The 21,072-nt window shown below is 40.0% G+C and overlaps 2 protein-coding genes across 3 annotated transcripts; both read left to right on the top strand.

The window, feature by feature from the left end:
- The first annotated feature begins 7,259 nt into the window (after positions 1-7,259).
- On the top strand, positions 7,260-10,489 carry LOC133712957 (aspartic proteinase 36-like). Its single transcript, XM_062139077.1, has 9 exons — positions 7,260-7,743; positions 8,174-8,557; positions 8,687-8,923; positions 9,035-9,221; positions 9,314-9,390; positions 9,500-9,590; positions 9,696-9,759; positions 9,854-9,925; positions 10,018-10,489. The coding sequence occupies exons 1-9, from the start codon at positions 7,499-7,501 to the stop codon at positions 10,176-10,178; spliced, it is 1,518 nt and encodes a 505-aa protein (XP_061995061.1). The 5' UTR covers positions 7,260-7,498; the 3' UTR covers positions 10,179-10,489.
- A 7,265-nt stretch (positions 10,490-17,754) lies between these two features.
- On the top strand, positions 17,755-20,616 carry LOC133712938 (uncharacterized). Of its 2 annotated transcripts, XM_062139051.1 has the most exons (8): positions 17,760-18,244; positions 18,569-18,636; positions 18,735-18,882; positions 18,978-19,058; positions 19,443-19,529; positions 19,659-19,744; positions 19,944-20,064; positions 20,214-20,616. In XM_062139051.1, exons 1-8 carry the CDS (start codon positions 17,960-17,962, stop codon positions 20,289-20,291), a joined length of 954 nt encoding a protein of 317 aa, XP_061995035.1. In that variant the 5' UTR covers positions 17,760-17,959; the 3' UTR covers positions 20,292-20,616. The 2 variants fall into 2 exon arrangements, with proteins under 2 accessions (XP_061995043.1, XP_061995035.1); XM_062139059.1 differs by lacking the exon at positions 18,978-19,058 and having other exon boundaries at positions 17,755-18,244.
- The last annotated feature ends 456 nt before the right edge of the window (positions 20,617-21,072 follow it).

Here is a 21,072-nt window from a genome sequence, read left to right as displayed (position 1 = left end):
AGAACCCAATCTTAATTGAAATCGATTGCTAAAATTCAAAATTCCAATTCGAAATTCAAAATTGGGAGATAGATGGAAACCTGTATTCCTTGTAGCGATCAAAGGAGTCGCCAACCCAGCCCTGAGTTTTATTAGCGGCCATAACCGAGAACAAAATCAAGCACGGCAACAACTCGATACCCTGAAATCCTAGCGCCGCCGTCTTCACCACAAGGTCCCTCCTTAGGGGCTGCCTTGCCATCCTCCATCTCTCAACCCAAACCTTGGACATCCTACGCTAAACGCGAAGAACCCAAACCCTGGACATCCTACGATAAACGCGAAGATACTATCTGATGTTCAAGGACATTTTGGTAAAAATAAGGAGGTCTACTTAGCTTTTCTAGTATTTTAAAAAGTAGATTGGAGGTGTACTAAGTAGCTGAGGTCCAAGCAAATTTGTTGTTTTTGTTTTCTCAGTAATAAGTTTTTTTTTTTTCTTCTGAAAAGTAAAATTAATTAGATATTAAAGCTTCTGAGACAACCGGAGTTTACATTATCAAATAACAACGCCCTTGAGACATCCAAAGCAACCTATTGGTCCAAGAAATATCGTGAGAGAAATTGTGACCTAATTCGCTACTACATCAGCTACGAAATTTATCTCTCTGAAAACATGTTTAAAGGAGATCGAATGGAAATAAGTAGCAAGATTCTTTACGTCCTTGATGAGTGTGATAAGCCTCCAAGGTGGTGTGATAATTCCTCTAACTGCGTCAATTACAAGCTTTGAGTCTTCCTCCACCTCAATCCTCCTATAGTCTTTTGCTTTTGCATACTCCAGACCATTGCAAAGGGCAACATCTTTAGCAATCGGTATTGTAGTCTTCCCAACTTGTCGAGTGGCTGCAAACAGAGGTCTTCCAAAGGAGTCTCTGATTACAAAGCTTCTTGCAGCAGAATCTTGAAAAATAGAACCATTAAAGTTAATTTTGACAGAATTTTCTTGGTAATAAGTTGTTGCCAATCCTTTGTGATCGTTTTTGTTGTGCTTCAATCTCAAAACACCGCTGATGAGTGATGCCAAAATTTTGCTGAAATTATCACGTGTATTCACTTAGCAGGAGACGGAGTTGATTTGAGCACACATACATCATTAACGCGTTGGTATGCCGACGCTATTCTACCAACGGAGTTGGCACTTTGTCTGTTTTAGAGTCTCCATGGTCGGTGTGACCACTTTTCCAGTCTCATGGCGTACTGTAGAATTCGTAGCTCCCTTATTATCATTTCGGATATCAGAAGATAAGTTTAGGCCCTATGATCTAGTGTTATGTTATCAGTAGGTCTATTAGTGGCTCTTGATTTTATTGTTAAATAATGCGGCTATATAATTAATAGTTATTGCTTAGAATTGTAACCGAGAATTAGACAATACAAACGGAGTTGCTACTTCTCTAAATCACTCTCAATTACTTCTTTTCCTTCCTTACCTTCTGCATTTGCCAACATTAACGGAACATCTAAAATATGTTTACTGTTGTAGAGAAACTAAAATTGAGAGGAATTTTCTGTGTATTCTCATTGATAATAGGGGCCTCTTTATATAGAGGATTACAATGCATAGAATCTCAATCATACAAGGAAAGTAATCGTACATTGAATAGGAATCTAGATCCTTCTATTTTAACCTTATTACTACTAGGTCAAGTAACCTAGAGTTTGGGCCAGACACATAATTAGGATTTCCTTGAACACTCCCCCTTGTGTCGCCCAAACGTGGTGCTTCTCTCGTTGCCTCATTAAAAACCTTGCCGAGTAACAAAAACTCAGTGGGACAAAAATAACCTCGGTCGAAGGGGAAAAAGAGCACAACACACCCTTCACGTTTTGAGACTATACATGTAGACATCTCCCCCTGATGTCTGCATCTCCCCCTGATGACTACGGTCATGGGAGTTCGGGTAACTTCCGCAAATGATGCTACTAACATGTCTCTCGAAAGTGGAATTTAGGCAATGACTTAGTGAGCAAGTCTGTCACACTGTCCGTCTGTCCCCAGATCGAACATAGTTCACTTTGATCTTGAGGAGAGACTGTTGTTGCTGATTATGCTTGGTGTTGTCGCTTTTGATGTAGCCTTGCCTCATTTGTTCAAAACAAGCAGCATTATCCTAAATGCTTGTAGGCTCATCTGTGGTAGACTTCAAACCACAATTGTTCGAACATGCGTAATTATGGATCCAATCCATATACATTCACGAACTACTTCGTGAAGAGCAATGATCTCTGCATTGTTCAAAGATATAGCGACTAAGGTCTATTCTGTAGACCTCCAAGATATCACGGTCTTTTCCCATGGTGAACACTTAACCAAATTGGGAATGACCTTTGTGTAGGTCAGAGAGATACCCAATATCAGCAAACCTTCCAAAACACTTATGTCGTTTTGGGGTGGGGATAGAGAACGCTATTAAAAGTTGAATATATCTGACAGTCTGGAATATTTCAATAGTGGTAACCTGTATCTACTTTTTTTTTTTTTTTTTTTTTAAGATTCCCAATTACATATAAAAAAAAAAATTTAGATAATGTGACAACGAATTGCTGTCAAAGTGGTAAAACTTTATGTATATGTTGTAAATGAGATGCGAGTCCTTACTTGTGTATTAAAGTTCTATATTTTGTAATTTAATACTTTTCTTGTGTAAATCTCATCATCCATGAGATAATTACTCGTTTGACAATGCATTTTACTATAAATTACAACAATTGAGGTATAACGTTGCAATTATGGTTGTTTTTATGATAATTACTTGAAATGTAATTCTATTTACAAAAAAAAAAGGATCATTTTACCACTACTACAACAAATGTTTTGTTTATATGGTAAATAATCATATTAGACCTAAAACTTTTCAAGTCTTTATTCTTGTAATCAAGCTGTTCTTTTTATAACTAGAGTCCTTTCTTTTGTAAATTATATCATCAATGAGACATTTTACAACAAACAACCACATTTGACGTATTTAGTGATAATTATAGTTGTAATCAAAGTAATTACTACATTTACTATCTTCATTACAAGTTTTTGAACGATTTACATATAAAACAATAAATGAGTACTTAGTATGGTAATTTTTTTTTTTTTTAGGGTCCTTGACCCAAAGCACCAAAATTGGTTAAACTTAACCCATTTACCCCAGCAACAAATTTTTATTCTCACTAACCCAATTTAAAGTGAAATGATAATTTTGCCCTTAACCTAATTAATAAACTACTATCATGCCACTCTCCCTATATCTCAATAATCTCATCCCTTCGGCCTCTCTCTCTCTCTCTCTCTCTCTCTCTCTCTCTCTCTCTCTCTCTCTCTTATCCCTCCGATCCGTATGCCGGAGCCTGTTTCGCTCACCGATTTCTCTCTCGTCGGAGCACTGGAGTCCGAGTCGCGGCGGTGGAGACTTCGTTGCAGAAGTCTATGTGGCCCGGTGAGTCGATGAAGGTGACGGAGTGGCCACGGTGGTTGATGGAGGAGCTCTCCATGGTGATGGACCGGCGCTGCTACTCGAGGAGAGAATCCATGAAGCGGAGGCGGGGTGAGGTGAGCTTGGGGTGGATGATGCCGCTGACGGAGCCGGAGATAAGGTGGTCGTAGAGCATTCTCACCATTAATTCGTGGCCTGTGCTGGGTTGTGGCACTTGTGAGATAATGGTCATGATCGATTCAATTTTTGTTTGATAGGATAAAGATAAGGCTATGGTTTCATGGAATGCTATGACTACTGGTTATTCTCAGATTGTTAGATTTGAGAATGCTATTGGTTTATTTGAAAAGATAAGGTTAAATGTTGTCAACTGGAGAATGATGGCTTTGCATGGATGTGTTTTGGTAAATGATGGATTGTGGCTCAGAGCCACATGTTGTTAATAATGACATTTGTTTTAGTCTGCACTAGCTCTGCATTTTTTTTTTTTTTTTATAAGAAGCTCTGCACATCAATCTTAAAATAAAGCTATAGCTTCTTCCAATTCCAATTCCAATTCCAATATTGGGGGGCAATAGACGTCTATTGCGGGGCAATAGATATTTTAAATTAATGTAATCTCCTCTTTTTTTTCTTTAATTAAAGTTATATTTGTGTAATTTTGGAAAAATTAGTTCTCATTTCGGTAATCGAAACGTCTATTGGGGGGCAATAGACGTCTATTGGGAGGCAATAGACATTTTAAAATTGATATAATTTCTTCGTTTTTTTCTTTAATCAAAGTTTTATCTGTTAAATTTTAGGAAGATTAGTTCCTATTTCGGCTACCGAAAGTTCTATTGGGGGGCAATAGACGTCTATTGGGGGACAATACATGGCTGATAGTCGTCTATTGGGGGGCAATAGACGTCTATTAGGGGGCAATAGACTATCGGGGCAATAGACGTCTATTGGAGGGCAATAGGAGGCAATAGAGGTCTATTGGGGGGCAATAGATGTCTATTGGGGGCCAAAAAATCTTTCCGGTGAGATTTTCAACAAATTCCGGTGACCAGAATCCGGCGGCCGGTGACCGGAATCCGGCGAAAGTTGGCCGGAATCCAGCGGCCGGTGACCGGAATCCGGCGACCGGTGACCGGATTCCGGCGACCGGTGACGGGCTCCGGCGAAGTCTCCTATGGTTTCTCTCTCTTCTATTTTCTCTCTCTCTCTCTAAGTAAATAAGGGGTGAGGGGTAAAATGGTATTAAAAAAAATTAAAAACAAAAAAAAAATCTTAATGGGGTATTAGGGAAGACTCCCTTAGAGTGTATTGGGTAAGAGGGAATTAAAAAAAGGGGTTTTGTCCATTTACCCCATTTGTAGGGATTTTTTTCCCCCTTACCCCATTAAGTTTTTTTAATTCCCTCTTACCCAATGCACTCTAAGGGAGTCTTCCCTAATACCCCATTAAGATTTTTTTTTTGTTTTTAATTTTTTTTTAATACCATTTTACCCCTCACCCCTTTGTTACTTAGAGAGAGAGAGAGAAAATGGAAGAGAGAGAAACCATAGGAGACTTCGCCGGAGCCCGTCACCGGCCGCCGGAATCCGGTCATCGGTCGCCGGAATCCGGTTACCGGTCACTGGATTCCGGCCAACTTTCACCGGATTCCGGCCAACTTTCGCAGGATTCCGGCCACCGGAATTTGCTGAAAATCTCACCGGAAAATTTTGTTGCCCCCAATAGACGTCTATTGCCCCCCAATAGACGACTATCAGCCATGTATTGCCCCCCAATAGACGTTTAGATTAACAAAATGGTAATTAATCTTCCTAAAACTACACAAATAAAACTTTGATTAAAGAAAAAAAACGAGGAGATTACATCAATTGAAAACGTCTATTGCCCTCCAATAGACGTATATTGCCCCTCAATAAACGTTTCGGTTACCGAAATGAAAACTAATCTTCCTAAAATTACACAAATAAAACTTTGATTAAAGAAAAAAATCAGAGATTGTATCAATTTAAAGCGTCTATTGCCTCCCAATAGACATGTATTGCCCTCCAATAGACTTTTATCGGACGTCTATTGGGGGGCAATACACGTCTATTGCCCACCAATAAAACTTTTTTTTTCTTTTTTCTTTCCTTCTGGGCCTTTTGCCATCATGAAACTGGCCTCCATCTCATCAACTCTCTTCCCAAGGACCCCTTGTGCAGCTATTTCCACTGTCCCATTACTTAAAAAAAAAAAAAAAAAAAAAAAAAAAAATTTCGGCACCTAGAAACTACTCTGGGCACCCAGTCTTCTTTCTTCTCCCTTCTTCCACAATTGCAGACCGGAATCCTAACTTCTTCCTTCGCATCAAGGCCCGAGTTGGCCTCTGGCGAGGTAGCTAGGACCGGAGCTTCTTTGCCTTCTTCATGGAGTTCAACCAGTGACCTGAACGACGACGACACCGCCGATCTTCCCAATCTCGGCATTCGTCTGCAGGTTGGAATTAGAGGCTTTGAACTGCGATTCGAGGAGTCTCCGATTCGGAATCCGTCTGGGAGCCTCGGACGTGGAGCTGGCTGGAATCCGAATCGAGTTCGCAATCGAGGCGGGGATAGTGACAGTGGTCCACGTCACACAGCAACTGGAGTGAGCTAAGCTTCGGCGATGTCGCGAAAGCCGATCCGGCATAGATTTGGAGCCGCCGGTGGAAGGTTTTGGGCAGACCGAAGATGACCGCGGAGGTGAGATGGTGGCCATGGATTTTCCGGCTTCGTCCACTGTCGACGGCGTGACCAACGATCCGGAATTGTCTTGAGGCGATCTGAGAGAGAGAGAGAGAGAGAGTTTTTCAGATCGGAGGAGAGAGAATGCACGATCTGGACTATTGGAGAGAGGAGTTGTATTTGTGTAATTATTTAATTAGACTGAGGGTAGATTGGTCATTTTCTCCTAAATTGGGTAAGTGGGAATAAAAATCTGTTGCTGGGGTAAGTGAGATAATTTTTGCTCATTTTGGGGCTTTGGGTAAATGACCCTTAAAAAAACTCAATGGGGTTAGTGGGAAAAAAATCCCTAGAAATGGGGTAAATGGACAAAAACCCTTTTTTTTAAGTATACATGTCAAATTATAAGTGGATAACATGTTGACCTGTACAGCAGGTTTCACCAACAAATTTAATTTAATATATATTTATTAAAAAGTTGATGTATGACAAACATCAACACATTTTAATTTACATCTAATTGTATATGTAGTAAATTATCATTATCGATCAACTTCCATCACAGTACAAATGGATCGCCTATGACGTACGTGTTTCTAGTATTTAATAATTTGAAAGCTCAAGTAGTCAAGTTTGAACTATTATGTTTAACTAATTGATATATATATATATATATATAATGGACCTATATGATTTTTGCGAAGTTGCAGCTACTGTGGAGTAGTAACTGTTTCGCCTAGGATGAGAGATAAAATAATAGGGAGAGAGTCTTGCAATCTAGCGTAGTTGCAATCTAGCTTCTAAATAAATTGTGCCTGTGCCTATAAGAAAGTAATTAAGTAGTGTAGATTCCATAGCTGTGAGATGCTTGATGGAGTCATGGAGAGAATTAGCGAGATAGCCAGGAGATTAGGAGCTAGGAAGAAACCGTACAAAATAGAGAAGGCCTTTATTACCAGTCATCATATGTCTGGAGGAGCTTCAGTCCTCGACGATTGATCGCGAAATTCGGCCTGAACAAGGGGAGGGGTCGTTAAGATCTCCTTAATTTAGCATTGAAAAAGCGTAAAGGTCACCTGGCATTGTTCAAAAACCCACATTTCTAATCTCATCCTCTATCAAGATTCGATCACTCTGGTTTTTGTCTGAATTAGAGGAAGAAAAAGAGTAGCTGTTGTTGTTGCTGGGTCGTCGCCGGATATTGGCCGGAGATAGACATATAGCTAGCCAGCTTCAACAACAAACACATGTATATATCGAAACTGTTCTAACCTTGTGCCGGATCGCATAGGTCAATCTCGATTATATTTTGGCTTCTAGTTTGAAATGGAACCAAGAGGCCTAGGGTACAGGTTGGGTGGTTTCGTTACGGTGGTGGTGGTGCTTGTTTCGGCATTGGTCATTAATGTTTCCGGTAACTTGGTTTTCCCGGTGAGCCATAAGTTTAATGGTAGACACGGAGCGTCGTTGAGTGAACTCAAAGCCCATGATCATCGCCGTCATGCTAGATTTCTCGGGGCCACCCAGAATGCTGTGGATATGGTTTTGGGCGGCAGCACTGAGCAAACTGGGTAACTAACTAATGATCATTGATTATCTCATTCAAAATTTCATTTTTTTCATTCACACTCACTTTTTCTTTTCTTCTCAAATTGTTGTACAAAAATGATACTTTCATAACACTACTTTTAACGAAGGCATCAGGTCCTATAAACGTTTGCTCATGTACATAATGAGCATAATCAGGTCCTGCATACTGGACACCTTCAAAGCATGGTTCTAGACTTCTAGTGTAAAAGTATAATTACACGTTATTAAACGTGTTATTTTGCGTAAGATTTTGAAAATGGTATAGAACCGACTTTGGGAGGGCTTGGTACTGTGTGAGGATGATGTAGTTTTGGCTTTGGTGCTGATCGTGCTTAATTAGTTAATGATTAGCTTACATATTTGAATGTTGGATCAATTGGTTTCTATTAGTTAGTGTGTAATTGATTGCAGGCTCTACTTCACTAAACTTGGGATTGGGAATCCTTCACACGACTATTACTTGCAAATTGATACCGGAAGTAATCTATTTTGGGTGAGTTGCGCTGAGTGCGGCAAAGGCTGCCCTGACAGATCTGAACTCACTGGTGTAAAACTCACACTCTACGATCGAAACAGTTCTTCCACTTCAAAGGTGGTGTCTTGTGGTGATAACTTTTGCACTTCCCCATCCGTAAAATCAATCTCTGATTGCAAGCCAGACGAGAAATGCAACTACCATCTTCAATATGTAGGTAAAGATAAAACTTCCGGATACTATGTCAAGGATGATGTGCAATTTCAGAAAGCCAGCGGGAACTTTCAAACATCCTCCACTAGTGGATCTGTAATATTCGGGTACGTAATCAATCACAGACTAGTTGCATGTAATCCCTTGCATATCTTTAGCTTCGATCATATTATCAAAGTAGCTGCTTGTGGTTAGCTCTAAAGCCTTACTCCTGATTGCGGAATGTATACATATAGGTGCGGGACTGAACAATCTGGCTCGATAAATAACCCCAATGGAGCACTTTCCGGGGTAATTGGTTTTGACCAGGACAATATAACCATGCTTTCACAGCTAGCGGCCGCAGGAAGGGTGAGGAATAAATTTGCACACTGCTTGGATAACACGAAACAATTGCAAGGTGGTGGAATCTGGGCTATAGGAGAAGTCGTCGAACCCAAAATGATGCACACATCACCTATCGTACCAAATCAGTACGTACTACTACTATTACGTTACACTACTTTTCTATCCATCAATCATTTAATTATGCTTCATAGCAATTAACACTATAATACATATATATATATATATTGGACGATAAGGACTCGTTACAATATTGTGGTGGAGAAAATTGAGGTTGGAAGTGATGCCATAGAACTTCCTACTAGTGGTGGTGGTGTTTTGGATGAAACATCTGACAGCAATTCAGACCAAATTATTGCATTTTTTGATAGTGGTACAACATTTGCTCATTTACCACCAAAGTTGCGTGAACCAATAGTGAAGAAGGTATCTGTGCTAACTTCATTTAGATTTAAGTTATCGACTTGGGATAATTATGTTACTTCATCAATTAACTCTTACATCCTTATTTTGATCAGATATTCGCTACGGAGCCTGGATTGAAATTCCTAAAAGATAATGACGGCGAGTACTCATGTTTCAAGTATTCCAAAAAGTAAAGAACTTTTATAACAGCACTACTTATTCCTTCCTTTCTTAATTATTGACTAATCGTCCATCCATCTCGACCTTAACGATGTACTTATGTTGTCGGTTGATGCCAGCATTGATGAGAAGTTTCCTATTGTCAAGTTCACTTTCAAGAATTCCGCTTCATTGTGGGTGTATCCTCATGATTATCTGTATGAAACGGAAGTAAGTCTATGATGTTAACAATTCCCTGTAACCAACAAAAGGAACCTTGCATAATGAGTTCTTGATCAACTTACTGACTAATAATGACATATTACATATACATAGGAGGGTGCCTGGTGTCATGGTTGGATGAAAATGATTGGGGAAGACCCCGACATTATTCTGGGAGGTAAAAATCACATAGATAATCTTAAAAATTTTGCTGCAGGATATATAAGATTATTGCCATTCATTGACATGCAATTGTTAATTTCCCTTTGCAGATATGACGCTTTCGAATAAGTTAGTTGTATACGATCTTGAAAACCAGGTCCTTGGGTGGACTGATCACAACTGTAAGTAGCTAGCACTGACTTGTGATTAACTAGGGTTAACTTATGCTGTTGTATCCGTTTGTAATATGGTTTTGGTGTTTAATTAATGTTAGGTTCTTCAAGCATAAAAGTGAAAGATGACAAGTCGGGGTCAGACTACTCTGTTCAGTACCACAATCTTTCTTCTTCAGATGCTTCCAGCCCAAGACTACTGATGTCATTCGTGTTATTAGTAACTGCTGCTGCTGCTATGCTGCAAATGATCTCAATATAAATCCATCACTCTCATCTCACGTAGCTAGCTATTTCCCGGCCAACTAACGAAAATAATAAATAACACAACAGCCTTCATTCATTAGATGCTGGTGCACCATAAGCAAATCCATGATTGAAAAACTGTGCTTCTTGATGAGATTGATTAAAGTGGATGTCTTCTATAATATCCACATGTTCAAGGAAATGAGATTGCAGAGAGAAATTATTGTGCCTCTCATTATAATAGGAGCCCTATATATAAGGTGTACAAGTACATGATCATTGAGTATAAGGAATCCTATTCTTATTAAGACTAGGAATCTAGAACAATCTTCTCATTTTTTCTTTTTCTTTTTTTGGTTGGTGAATTAGAACAATCTTCTCCTATTACAACAATAGAAAATAATCATAGTTTGGTAAGGCTCACATAATAAAATATCTTTCAACACTTCCCCTTGTGCCGTCTAAACAATATGTCACCTTGACACCATGGCGCTTCAAGTGTTGTCTCATTAGAAATCTTCCTCGAGTAATAAAAATCCTATGGGACAAAAACAACCTCGAGGAGGAGAAAAAAAGTACAATACGCCCTTCACTATTCGAGATCAAACATGTAGACATCATGCCTCCCCCTGATGTCGAGATCTCCCTCTAATTGCAACAATGAAGGGAGTTCGGAAAATTTGTGCATTCCGATACTCTTCACATGTTTCTTGAAAGTGGACTTAGGTAATGACTTAGTGGATAAGTCAGCTACATTATCCTCATATTAGATTTGATTCACTTAAATCTTAAGAAGTGCTTATTGTTGCTGATTGTAGAAGAATTTAGACGATACATGCTTGGTGTTGTCACCCTTGATGAAACTTGCTTTATTTTTTCAATGCAAGCAGCATTATCATCATAAATGCATGGAGGTTCTTCTATGGTAGACTTTAAACCACATGTTCTTTGAATATGTGAAATCATGGACCTTAACCATATACATTTACGAACTGCTTCATGAAGAGCAATAATCTCTGCATGATTCGAAGAAGTAGCGATAAGAAACTGTTTCGTAGACCTCGAAGATATCATCGTGCTTCCCATGGTAAAGACATAACTAGTTTAGGAACGACCTTTGTGCTGGTCAAATAGATACATGGCATCAGCAAAATTCATCAAAATATCACCACAAATTTGATGGAGTGATGGAGGACGCTTCCTAGCAGTGGAGGTGGCGGCGACGCTTGCTCTAGCGACACTGTTCCTATAGGTGGCGACAACCCTATGGCCTATGGAGTCTGATTCCATCTTGTCGTCCATTCTTTTCACTTTGTAAGGATAGAACAAAACCATATCTATTGTACCTTTGAAGTATCAAAAGATTGTCTTTACACTGATCCAATGGCGTCACCTTGGCATAGAGATATATCTAGCCAACAAGTCCACAACAGATGAGGTGTCTAGTCTTGTATTATTCTGATTACAATTATGCATATATTGTACTCAAGTAAACACTTAAGAGGGGTCAGTTTGTGGAGACCAAAAACTATTTTTCGTCGACTTTCGCTCTGCTAGGGTTTTTTCCCTAGCCGAAGGACTGATCGAGATTGGTGCAGCAATGGCGGCGGAGGGTGCGGCGACGTCTCTCGCCTTGTCGGAGGAGGCCATAGTGAGCCTGCTGGTTGGGGGCGGGGATGTGATCCATGACCCATTCTTTTACCTGTGTGGGCATTTGCTAACCAAGAAACCGGTGGTTATTCCATCGTTCTCGGCGGCGATGTCCGGAATATGGCGGCTGAATGAGCGGGTTTTGATACGTGAATAAGAGGGTGGGATCTTTGTGTTCCAATTTAAGGAGCAGGAGGTGAAGCATTGTCACACCCCGAATTCTGAATTTAAGTAATTCATATTCGAAGCATGAACCTCAAATACCCTGTTTATAATCTCAGAATTTTTTTCTCAAAATCAACTGCACATTACACCTCTCGATAATTACATAAACCAAATCCTCAAGCTACTTATTACAGTGCACTCTCACCACATCAAATAGTAAAACTCAAATGAGTATAATTCTCCTCACAAAACAAATGCTGTAAATCTAATACTAATACTCTAAACCGCACGATCACTGCCCTGATTCTCCTGACCTGTAAGACTACCCGCTACACAATTTGAATAGTGTACCGGAAGTTGCAACAACACAAAACCCGGTGAGCTTTTGACAGCCCGTATGAGTAAACAAGAAAGAACTGTTGATTTATTCAATTATATTTATTATAACTCAAGTAAACAATCAACACAGTCACACGGTAACTCCAAAAATCACATAAACATAAAAGCAAGTATATTCTCAATACTCTCTTTTAAAACTCAACATTTGACTGATCACAACCAACAACTATTGCAACATTAATATGTGAAATAACATTAAAGCAAAGCATGCTTGATTCTCTTTTCACTAACACCTTCACATATTAACAATATATCACAGATAGATATTTGATCAAAATCATATAAGTACACTTTTCATTTTAGTGAATTTTCGGATTAACTGGTAACAAATCATAAATACAAGTGCTAGGGTCCAACGTACTATACCCAAAGCACGAGTAAGCCAGGTTGACTGGTAACAAATCACAAATCCACGTACTAGGGTCCAACGTACTATACCCAAAGTACGGGAAAGCCGCAGCATACTAGGGTCCAACGTACTATACCCAAGTATGTATACCCAAGGTCGGCTACTTCCTTCCTATGAGTATAATAGTGCACTATCTGTAGGGACTAGGGCCCAAGGCTAACTTCCACATAACACCAAAACACATTTACCAGTAATTCACTTAAGCACGGGGTAGTAGATAACACCCGACTTCACATTTGTACTTCTCAGACATAATCAAAATCACCAAAATACAATCTTTATGATTTATAGATCGTATATATGTATATGTACACCCACATAAAGAGACATTATTTCAAGACAAATCTTTATTTCTTAAAATAATTTCCACATATTCACCATTGGGCATATAAAATAGTTTTCACACCACATGATCAACATTTCATTATTCAACAATTAAATGTGAGTTTAATAACTTGAATAATATCCAATTCATTATCAATCATTTCATCACACCAATCACACGTCAACCAATATATATATTTCACGTAAATATATATATACGTAATCATCCGCTCAGGGATGACCACTAATACCAACTATAGTTCAAGCATAAAAAACCGTGAAATTCATTTGTATAATAAAATCATTTTACTTACCTATGGACCGTAGTTGATCAAGTCCATATGATTTAAAACAAATATTCATTCCACAAATATTTTCACACAATTGCGACAAAAATAAAGTAATTAAATTTATTCGGTTCGTAATATGAACCACGTGAGATTTACTCACCTCTAATCCAGCTGCGTCTTCTTAACAGCTAAAACAACAATTTTCCCGAATTGTCCGCCAAATCAATCCGTCGATAACCTAATCCAATAATGATCTTAACTTAGCCAACAACTCATAAATGTAATTAAACGACGATCCAACGCTCAGATTCAAATTAAATGATGATCCAACGGTCGGATCCTCACGGATCGCCTTTAGGATCATCCTCCAAAATTATCACGAAGATCCAACGGTCAGATCTTCCTGAATCGCCTTTACTAACATCTCCACAAAATTATACGAAAATCCGACGGTCGGATTCTCACGAATCGCCTTCCGAATTACTATTTCTCAATTATACGAAGATCCAACGGTCGGATCTTCGCCCGTGACCTCACAAAGTCACCGGGACAGTCATACGATCAACATATTAAAATTTGAAGTAAAACCGATGGTCTGATCTTCGCAGATCGTAAACCGAAGATAAAACGTAAAAACCGTAAATAGTAACGTAAAAACGTAAATCCACTATTTATCAACTTTTTCTAACATGACCAAGTTATATATCAAAACGCTCGTATGGATGCATAGATCATCGCCTAGATAATGAAAACTCGAAATATGGTCTGATGCGCCGCCACAAGCGGTGGTCAGTGGGCGGTCAACGCGGCGGTCAACTCCGGGTCAACCACCTCCGATGGCAGAGCGACCAACTACAAACTTGTTCAAAATGAAAGGGTGATCGACTTCCATACCTGGAGCTAAGCCTGGTTCGGCCTAGATCGTCCTAGATCAAGCGTTGAAGTTGGATTAATCCGGAGCGTCTGATCTGATTCCAGATTGAATCAGAGCCGTCGAAAAAGTCAAACCTTGATCAAGCGCTCTACACCCAAAATCGTCATGCAAGGCTTATATGGGGATGATCAGGGGGAGGAGGAGATCACGAAAATGGGGAGGATCGGCCCGTGCAACGCCGGCACGGCCAAGATCCGATCGGGTCAAAAGCTAGGCTCGGGGGGGGCTTCGATCCACGTCTGGGGGCAGCGGCGGTGCAAGGGGAGGCCACCAGGCGGCTTGGCGTGGCACGGCGAGTCCGGAGAGGGCCGGGTCGTGGCCGGAGGACGCCGGGAAGTGCCCTTTCCGGTCGGGTCGGGTCGGCGGAAACCCGGCGGGTCTGAGGGTCGAAGGAAGAGAGAGAACGGAGAGAGCTGGGGGACTGTTCAGCAAAAATGAAAATGTTTCGTCCTTAAATGAAATTTCTGATTTTTTTTCGATATTTATAGAAAATTCCCAAATTTCAAAAATTCATAACTTATTCATACGAACTCCGAATATTGCGTTCCACATGTCCACGAACTCGTATCGATGAGCTCTACATCTTTCATGAAGGAAGTTTTCCTAAATTTTGAATGTATAAAAAGTCAACTTTGTTGACCCCCTAAAAAACGTTCGTTTTTGAAAATAAAATCGTTCGAACTAATTCCACAACTTCTCCAAGCTTCGTACTCGCTCCTACTATCGTGAAATCATTTCTAAAAATCCATGGAATTTAATTTGGATTTTCGGGGTATTACAAGCATCATGTTCTTCATGGCGGGCCCTGGTATTACAGTAACTCGATGTTGTTGTTGGCTGATTATAATGGTGTTGGGGCACTGGCAGAGGTTCCTTTGCACTCTTTGGAGGTGTGGGTGGCAGTGATAGGTCTGAGAGTTGCCATACGCAATGAACGGGCTCTCACCCGGCTTGGTAACATGCTGGGAACCTTTGTCAAGGCGGATCATGTGGCGCTGCAACGAAAGGAGGCTATCCAAAGGATCCGGTTGATCCATGATGTGCGCCACCGAGTTTGGGCTCGGCGTACGATCTGTTTCTCGCCGGAGGTTTCTGTGGTCCTTGAATTCAGGTATGAAAAATGTCGCGGAATCTGCAAGGCTTGTGGCTTCTTCACCCATGGCGGAGGGGAGTGCGATCGGAAGCTGGTGAAGGAAGTGGCTGTGAAGGAGCTGGTTCTGACGTTTTGTCGTCTGATTTGCAGAAGGTGGCGGGTCCGCCGTCCAATGCCTCAATGGAAGTCCCTCCGACGTTGATCGTTGTGGGGGAGTCACTGCAGCCTGGGTTGACAGAGTTAGCACCTACGCTGGGCTCTGGTACCGTGCATAAGGTTGATGCTGGGAAGGAAGCGGCGGAGTTGAGGACGGGCTCCATGTTGGCTGCCCCGTGTTTTTCGGCAGGAAACTCTAATTTCAAATTAGGGTTGACCGTTGGACCGGGCTTGAATATGGGCTTGACCAATTTGAGGGCTAATGGGCCGGATTCTGGACCTGTTGGGCTGGCAGGAGATGGGGCTTTAGCTGTTGGTTGTTTTGGACACCCATATAGGGTTTTGGGTGTGAGAAGGCTTCGTGAGGAGGAGTGGCTCGAAGATGGAAAGCGTCTGAAACTCTCTGATAGCTTAGTCGAGGTCCCAGTAACTGATGGAAAGATTCTGAAGAAGAAGGGCAGACCTCGAGGTCGTCGGAATAAGCCCAAGCTTGTGTCTACGCCCACCTCAGTGGGGGGTGCTAGGGAGCCGGCTTTGGAGGAGTTGAATGCCCTACCTCAAGAGGGATAGGGCCGCAGGCCTGCACTATCATTGATGAAGCTTTGGCTATGATGTTTGCAGCGACGTACACCATTGGGTCTTTAGGCGTTAATGCTCCGTTATAGTTGCTTTGTTTCGGATTGTGTAGGTTTGTGATCTTTTTTTTCTTCTGTTTTTGGTTTAGTTTTTGTATTTCATTTCCTAGTCCTATATCTATTTCTTGAATGTTCTCATTCTTGGATGGTGTAGGATTAGGAAGTTTTATTTTCCTTGCAGTTCCTTTAGGTTTTTGAGTCTTTCGTTAGGAGATTTAGGCTGCCTTTCGCAGTCTGTATTGTGCTTAAACTTGTACTATGAGTGGTTTCTTATAACCCTCTAGCTTAACGCAGTGACGTCGTAATATATTTAGAACCTGATTTCATTTCTCTCAAAAAAAAAAAAAAAAGGATCAGTTTCGTCTCAGGGATGACAAAAATTGTACAGCTAGGTGGTGTTTGTTTCACAGGACTGTCATGTCCTGCCTTAATTTCTACTAGAGTCTCGGACTCCTCTGACCTGGCTTATGCTATGTAATACATGAATCATGTTTGGTGCTGTATTGGACTAAGGAACAGCAAGAAAGAACTATTCGAGAAATTCCAGAAATCAGATGACAGAGTATGAGGATTCCACTAACAACCAAGAAATTCCATATAGAGCTACAACAAATCCACGCTTATATATGCACAATCCTCACAATTCACAACACACACAAATCTGAATCTCATAAATGAAGCAAAAGCAAGCAAATCAATAAACCCAAATTCCTGCAAAATCTTCTCACAGACCTGGAACTAAATTAGGTCTTCTCAAACTCTTCAATTCTTGCAGCCAACAACCATATACCGATTGGAATCGTCTCACACATCTGAATTGAATTGGGTCTGTCTCAAACTCTTCAATTCTTGCATCCAACAACCATATACCAATTGGATCTTTCCCAGACCTCACAAAACTCAGAAACGAATTCCTGCAAAACTCTCTTCCAAACCTAGAACTGAATCAGATATGGCTCAAACTGTTTAATTTTCACAACTAACAACCAAATACCAATTGGGTCTTTCCCAAACCTCCCAAAACTCAAGGATTCATCGCAAATGAATCAAAGTTCAGTGCTTTCTTCACTCTGTGTGTACGTTTTGGCTGGCAGCCAATCTTGTATTGAGAGCTTAGAAGGGTTGAAGGGGAGAGTGAAACAATCAAGGCAAGAGGAAGAGCATGAGAAAGGAGAGAAATTGAACCTGCACAAAAGATGGAAGGAGACATGCAGAAGAGTAGAATAACGAGATTTGGCTTCCACAGTCCGATAGTTTTTGGCGTCACTGTGGAAGAAGGTGTTTATAGGTTTTTGGGACTCCAGAGTCTCATTAAGTAGAGTCCATGTTATTTCCAAACACGGGACAATGTAACAGAAGCAATATAAGCAGTCCAATCCCACATAACAAACGCGACCCTAATGTAGTCACTGTTGAACACAAACATCAAAATCGCATGACGTTCTAGATTCATTAATTAAAGTTACAATTCAACCACAAATTAGAGAACAAAATAGACATGATGGTGCCTTTGGATAATAAGTATCTAGTTCTTATGCTTAACATGTGTAATGTCTTAGAACACCATCATCCAATAGCCACGTAAATTGCCAGTCCACCACAAATGTGGCAAAATGTGATCCAATTCCAGATAATCTAAAGTTCTCAACAACTAAAGTCAGAAAACCCTTCTCGGTTTCATCTTCGATCAATTTTGTAACGGTAGCTAGTTGACCCTTTTAACTATCACTTAAAACTCAACAATGCCCAAATGTGTTGGAATTGGACTCGGGCTTCCTCATCGACTTCCATATTTGGCGAGTGTTTATTCTTGTTCTTCTTCTTATTCAACCACTAGTGCAGTTGGGTCTGTCCCTAATCTTGCAAAAGTAGTAAGCAAATGGAACAGTGGAGGTAGAGCACCTCGGCGTCTGGTTTTGGGCCTTGCAGCTTCATTTTGGGCTCAGTTGATGAACATGTCTGGTGCTATTGGCGGCAAGGCTTTCACTGCCTCTGCCAGGTTGAAGAGTGGTCCTTCCTTTGAAGAGGTAGTTTTTCGATCCATGATTGGGGATAAAGTTTTGTTCTTTATCTATTTATATTGATTTGGTTTCTGGGTTTTCTGCAATTTTGGAATCAAAGATAGGTGCTGTATTGAATCTGGGTTTAGATTTTTGATAGGGTTATAAGGTTATGTCTGAAACAGCAAAAGGTTTAGTCTTTAATTTGGGCTTTGTTTCTGAAACCCTTTTCCTGCAAAAGTAGCCGTAAGTTTTCTGAATTCTTAATTTTAACCTATTGGTTGGTGTTCTGAGGTTTTGTAGCACTATTTGCCATGCCTAATTTCCTTATGGTTTTGTGTCTAATTGAAGATATTGAAGAATGTGGATTGGCCGGAGCAGATTCCTTACAAGCCGGAGGATTTCCAGCGCTATGATGAGTAAAGTTTCTAACTTCTGCTTGTACAATGTAGTTTTAATGGGCTGAAAGTTCACCTTAACTTTGATGAGTTCTAAAACTAGAAGTTGATTTCATCAGGTCACCAGATACATTGTTTTATGAGAGTCCGCGCTTTGTGACACATATTGATGATCCAGCCATTGTGGCACTGACTAAGTACTATTCTAAGGTGTTTCCGCCTAGCAACACTCCAGGAGTAAGCATGCTGGACATGTGTAGCAGTTGGGTGAGACTTTTAAGTTAACAAAGTGAGGCCTTGTTTTGTATTTCACATTTTCTATCTTTTAGAAGTAATAATCTAGTGAGTGATATTATATCTAGGTTAGTCACTTTCCACCAGGATACAAGCAAGAGCGAATAGTTGGAATGGGAATGAATGAAGCAGAGCTAAAGGCGAATCCAGTACTTCTCTTTTAAATTATTTTGCTTATTTGAGAATCTATGCATGTTGCACTCGAGCTGTTTTTCACTTTTTCTTGCTTGTCTTGATTGGATGTTCTATTAATTTTCTTATAGTACTGTTGTTGATGCCTAAATGAATGCGTTTATACTGAAGCCAAGTCTTGTAGAGTACCATTTTCTGCTACAAGTAGTATGCCATTTCGTAAATACAAGATATAATATGTAATTATAAACTTCCAGTGCCCAGAGATCTATCTTAAGTTGCAAAAGATGGAGAAACTTGCGTCTTCTTTTTCATTAGCCATGGTAGTTATTGACTATTTATTGGCTTATAGCTGTATGGTGATATGAGAATATCCGTGCTCATTGATTAAACTTTTGTAGGTTTTGACACAGTATGTTCTTCAAGACTTGAATGTCAACCCTAAACTTCCCTTTGAAGATAATTCTTTTGATGTGATAACTAATGTGGTAAGTACATCTACTGCCATCATAGTTGTTGTTTGTCATCTTCTGATAGAATTCATGCAAGCGGTGCATGCTTTTCAAAGATATACTGTTCTTTACTGCTCTCAGAGGTAAATAAATTTCACATTGCAGGTTAGTGTTGATTATATAAACAAGCCTATTGAAGTATTCAAGGAAATGTGCCGGATTCTTAAGCCAGGGGGACTTGCTATAATTAGGTGAAACTGTCTTCTTCTTTCAATTAAAGATGCTGTCATCTCAGTATAGATACAAATTTGAAATCATCCCTTACCCTTAGGATTTCATAAGGGCTTTTATGGAGAGAGTAGTGCTTCAGATTGCCTCTGTTGTTTTTATTAATCTATCTGGTCTCTCTTCTGAACCAATTCTAACTTGATGCCAATGCCTAAAAAACAGCTTTTCCAACCGATGTTTCTGGACTAAAGCAATCTCAATCTGGACATCAACTGGTGATGCTGATCATGGTTTGATTGTTGGGTCATATTTCCACTATGCTGGAGGATTTGAACCTCCTCAGGTAATTAATTCCTTCTTTCTCTATTGCTTTTGTTCCTTTTTTCATCACATAGTTCTCTTCACACATGAATCATTAATTATTCAACTGTCACAGTTCCAAGTAATTTAGTTGTAATGCGTTACCAAAAAAACTGTGCTACTGTTATGCAGGGGGTGGATATTTCTCCCAACCCTGGACGCTCAGACCCCATGTACATTGTATACTCTAGAAAGTTATCTTCTGTATAAATACCAGATGTGAGAAACTTCTTTTTCATCTAATCAGTGGTCTAATTTTCAATAGAAATTGTTACAGTATTAAAGATTGTAAACTCATAGCATTCTTCCCGGAACAAAAAAAGTCCATAGTCAATGTTAGCAAATTGCTCTTGTTTCCCGTCTCCAGCTATAACTTCTGCAATTGGGCAATAGGGGCAGTGTGACAGTGTTTTTGTAGGAAGATATTAGTTGGTGGTACTTTTGTGGAAAGCGCTTATGTTACGCTGAGAACCATTTGTATAGAGTATGTATTCATTCCAGTTTATAAGATTTGGTTAAATATTTCACTACATAATGGCAGCATTATAGACTAGAGTTCTAGGAAGGCCAGATTCTTTCTATATATGAATAGAAACCTTCCTGTCCCTATAGCTTTAAATAGGGCCTGGTTGATCAAATTGCAGGACAACAACAATTCCAGAATGGAAACGAGACTATGAATCTATGATCGGCTGGGAGAATGTGAGATCAGGGGACGTGAACCTCCACGGTAAAGCGTAGTTCTGGGAAAGCACTATAACAAGTCCTATAAGTCTAACATACGCGTCTATATTTCAAAAAGCACCGTCCATAGGCCCTAGAAGTTCAACTATCATATTCAGCACCATTGTTCTATGATCACACCATAAATATAATTATTGGAGACTTGAATACATCCTTGATGTTGTGAAAGTTGGTCTCTATAGTCGGTGCATCAAAAAGTGTGTACATCAGTGCTTGTAAGAATATATAGCTATAATACTAGAAAAGT

The sequence above is a fragment of the Rosa rugosa genome, chromosome 1 (genome assembly GCF_958449725.1).
Source record: "Rosa rugosa chromosome 1, drRosRugo1.1, whole genome shotgun sequence".
Lineage (NCBI taxonomy): Eukaryota > Viridiplantae > Streptophyta > Magnoliopsida > Rosales > Rosaceae > Rosa > Rosa rugosa.
The sequence above is the reverse complement of the archived record's forward strand: the minus strand, read 5'-3'. Positions and strand labels throughout refer to the sequence as shown.

Bases quoted from the DNA above. Each gene is read 5' to 3' on its own strand.
- LOC133712938 (XM_062139051.1), top strand. From the start codon at position 17,960: ATGCCCAAATGTGTTGGAATTGGACTCGGGCTTCCTCATCGACTTCCA. The intron at 18,245-18,568 runs GTAGTTTTTCGA...GTCTAATTGAAG, and splicing joins GTGGTCCTTCCTTTGAAGAG to ATATTGAAGAATGTGGATTG. The intron at 19,059-19,442 runs GTACTTCTCTTT...AAACTTTTGTAG, and splicing joins CAGAGCTAAAGGCGAATCCA to GTTTTGACACAGTATGTTCT.
- LOC133712957 (XM_062139077.1), top strand. From the start codon at position 7,499: ATGGAACCAAGAGGCCTAGGGTACAGGTTGGGTGGTTTCGTTACGGTG. The intron at 9,222-9,313 runs GTATCTGTGCTA...TATTTTGATCAG, and splicing joins GTGAACCAATAGTGAAGAAG to ATATTCGCTACGGAGCCTGG. The intron at 9,591-9,695 runs GTAAGTCTATGA...ACATATACATAG, and splicing joins ATTATCTGTATGAAACGGAA to GAGGGTGCCTGGTGTCATGG.